The sequence below is a fragment of the Condylura cristata genome, unplaced genomic scaffold (genome assembly GCF_000260355.1).
Source record: "Condylura cristata isolate star-nosed mole 26May11 unplaced genomic scaffold, ConCri1.0 scaffold00008, whole genome shotgun sequence".
In the NCBI taxonomy this organism is placed as follows: Eukaryota; Metazoa; Chordata; class Mammalia; order Eulipotyphla; family Talpidae; genus Condylura; species Condylura cristata.
This window is the reverse complement of record NW_004567109.1, coordinates 701511-702492: the sequence shown is the minus strand read 5'-3', so window position 1 is coordinate 702492 and position 982 is coordinate 701511. Positions and strand designations below refer to the sequence as shown.

The 982-nt window shown below is 60.3% G+C and overlaps 1 protein-coding gene across 1 annotated transcript in view; it reads left to right on the top strand.

Annotated features, from left to right (window-relative positions):
- NOL9 (nucleolar protein 9) overlaps positions 1–982 on the top strand; it is a 12952-nt gene that overhangs the window by 4354 nt on the left and 7616 nt on the right. Inside the window, exons 4-6 of the mRNA XM_012722057.1 lie at positions 117–255; positions 332–428; positions 511–551. Coding sequence (XP_012577511.1) covers positions 117–255; positions 332–428; positions 511–551 — 277 coding nt within the window. The remainder of the gene's footprint in view (positions 1–116; positions 256–331; positions 429–510; positions 552–982) is intronic.

The window sequence follows — 982 nt, the reverse complement described above, 5'->3', positions numbered from 1 at the left end:
GGGAGCAGTCGGCAGGACTCACTGAAGGGTTTGGGGGCGAGAGAGGCCTTGTTCCTTTGGAACTGGAGAAAGGGGGTGCTTTCTCCTTTTCTTAGAGTTTAAATCGCTCATTTCAGAGTCCAGCATCCCAGGTTAATGCTGAATCCTTAGCGTTGCGGTCCGTGGGCATTAGGAAAGAGAAAAAGAGAAAGAATGGTCTTCGCCTAACTGAGAGTGCCCTCTCCGCCCTGGAAGAGCTGCTTGGCGCGGCCTGTGGTGAGCAGGGTGCGGGGGACGCCGTGAGCGGGCCGAGGCAGAGCGCCAGCCAGGCTCACCGTCTGTTTCCCCGCAGAGGAGGCCGACGGCTGCCCGGTCATTCTGGCCTGCGGGCCCCAGGACATCGGAAAGTCCACTTTTAATAGGTACCTGATCAACCAGCTGTTGAACAGGTGAGCGTCTCTGTCGTGTGCGGTGTGTTGCTGCATGTTTGGGGGTCGGTTTGAGAAGCTCACGGGATGTGTCTGTGCCCAGGGTTGGGGCCAGGTGTCGTGTCTCGACGCAAGGCCTTCCCGGTCAGCTGGCGAGGGGCACCTGGGTCTCTCCGTCTGGGTTTGTCCGAGTCCAGAGTTCACAGTGGGAGGAGAGCTGAGGTTTTACTTAGGTTTTAAAGATTTATTTATACATACGAGAACTGGGGAACAGGCCGGAGGCAGGGGGCTGGGGGGAGGGGAGCAGTGAGAGGACCCACCAGAGACAGTGGGGAGCAGAACAGGCGGATGGACTGGAATGCGCTGCTGAGGGGAGACGGGAGAGGGCCGCCGCGCGCTGGGGGTCAGCCCTGACTGGCCATCGAACTCGTGCTGCAGGGGCTGCCAGCAGCTTCGTAGTGCTGCGCTCGAACCCCTTGCCCCCCCAGGGCGGCCCCATCAGAAGCTTTAAAGATGGACTTTTAGGGGAGACAGTGCCTCCCCCGTGAACACTGACCACCCGCTCCCTCCCTGGC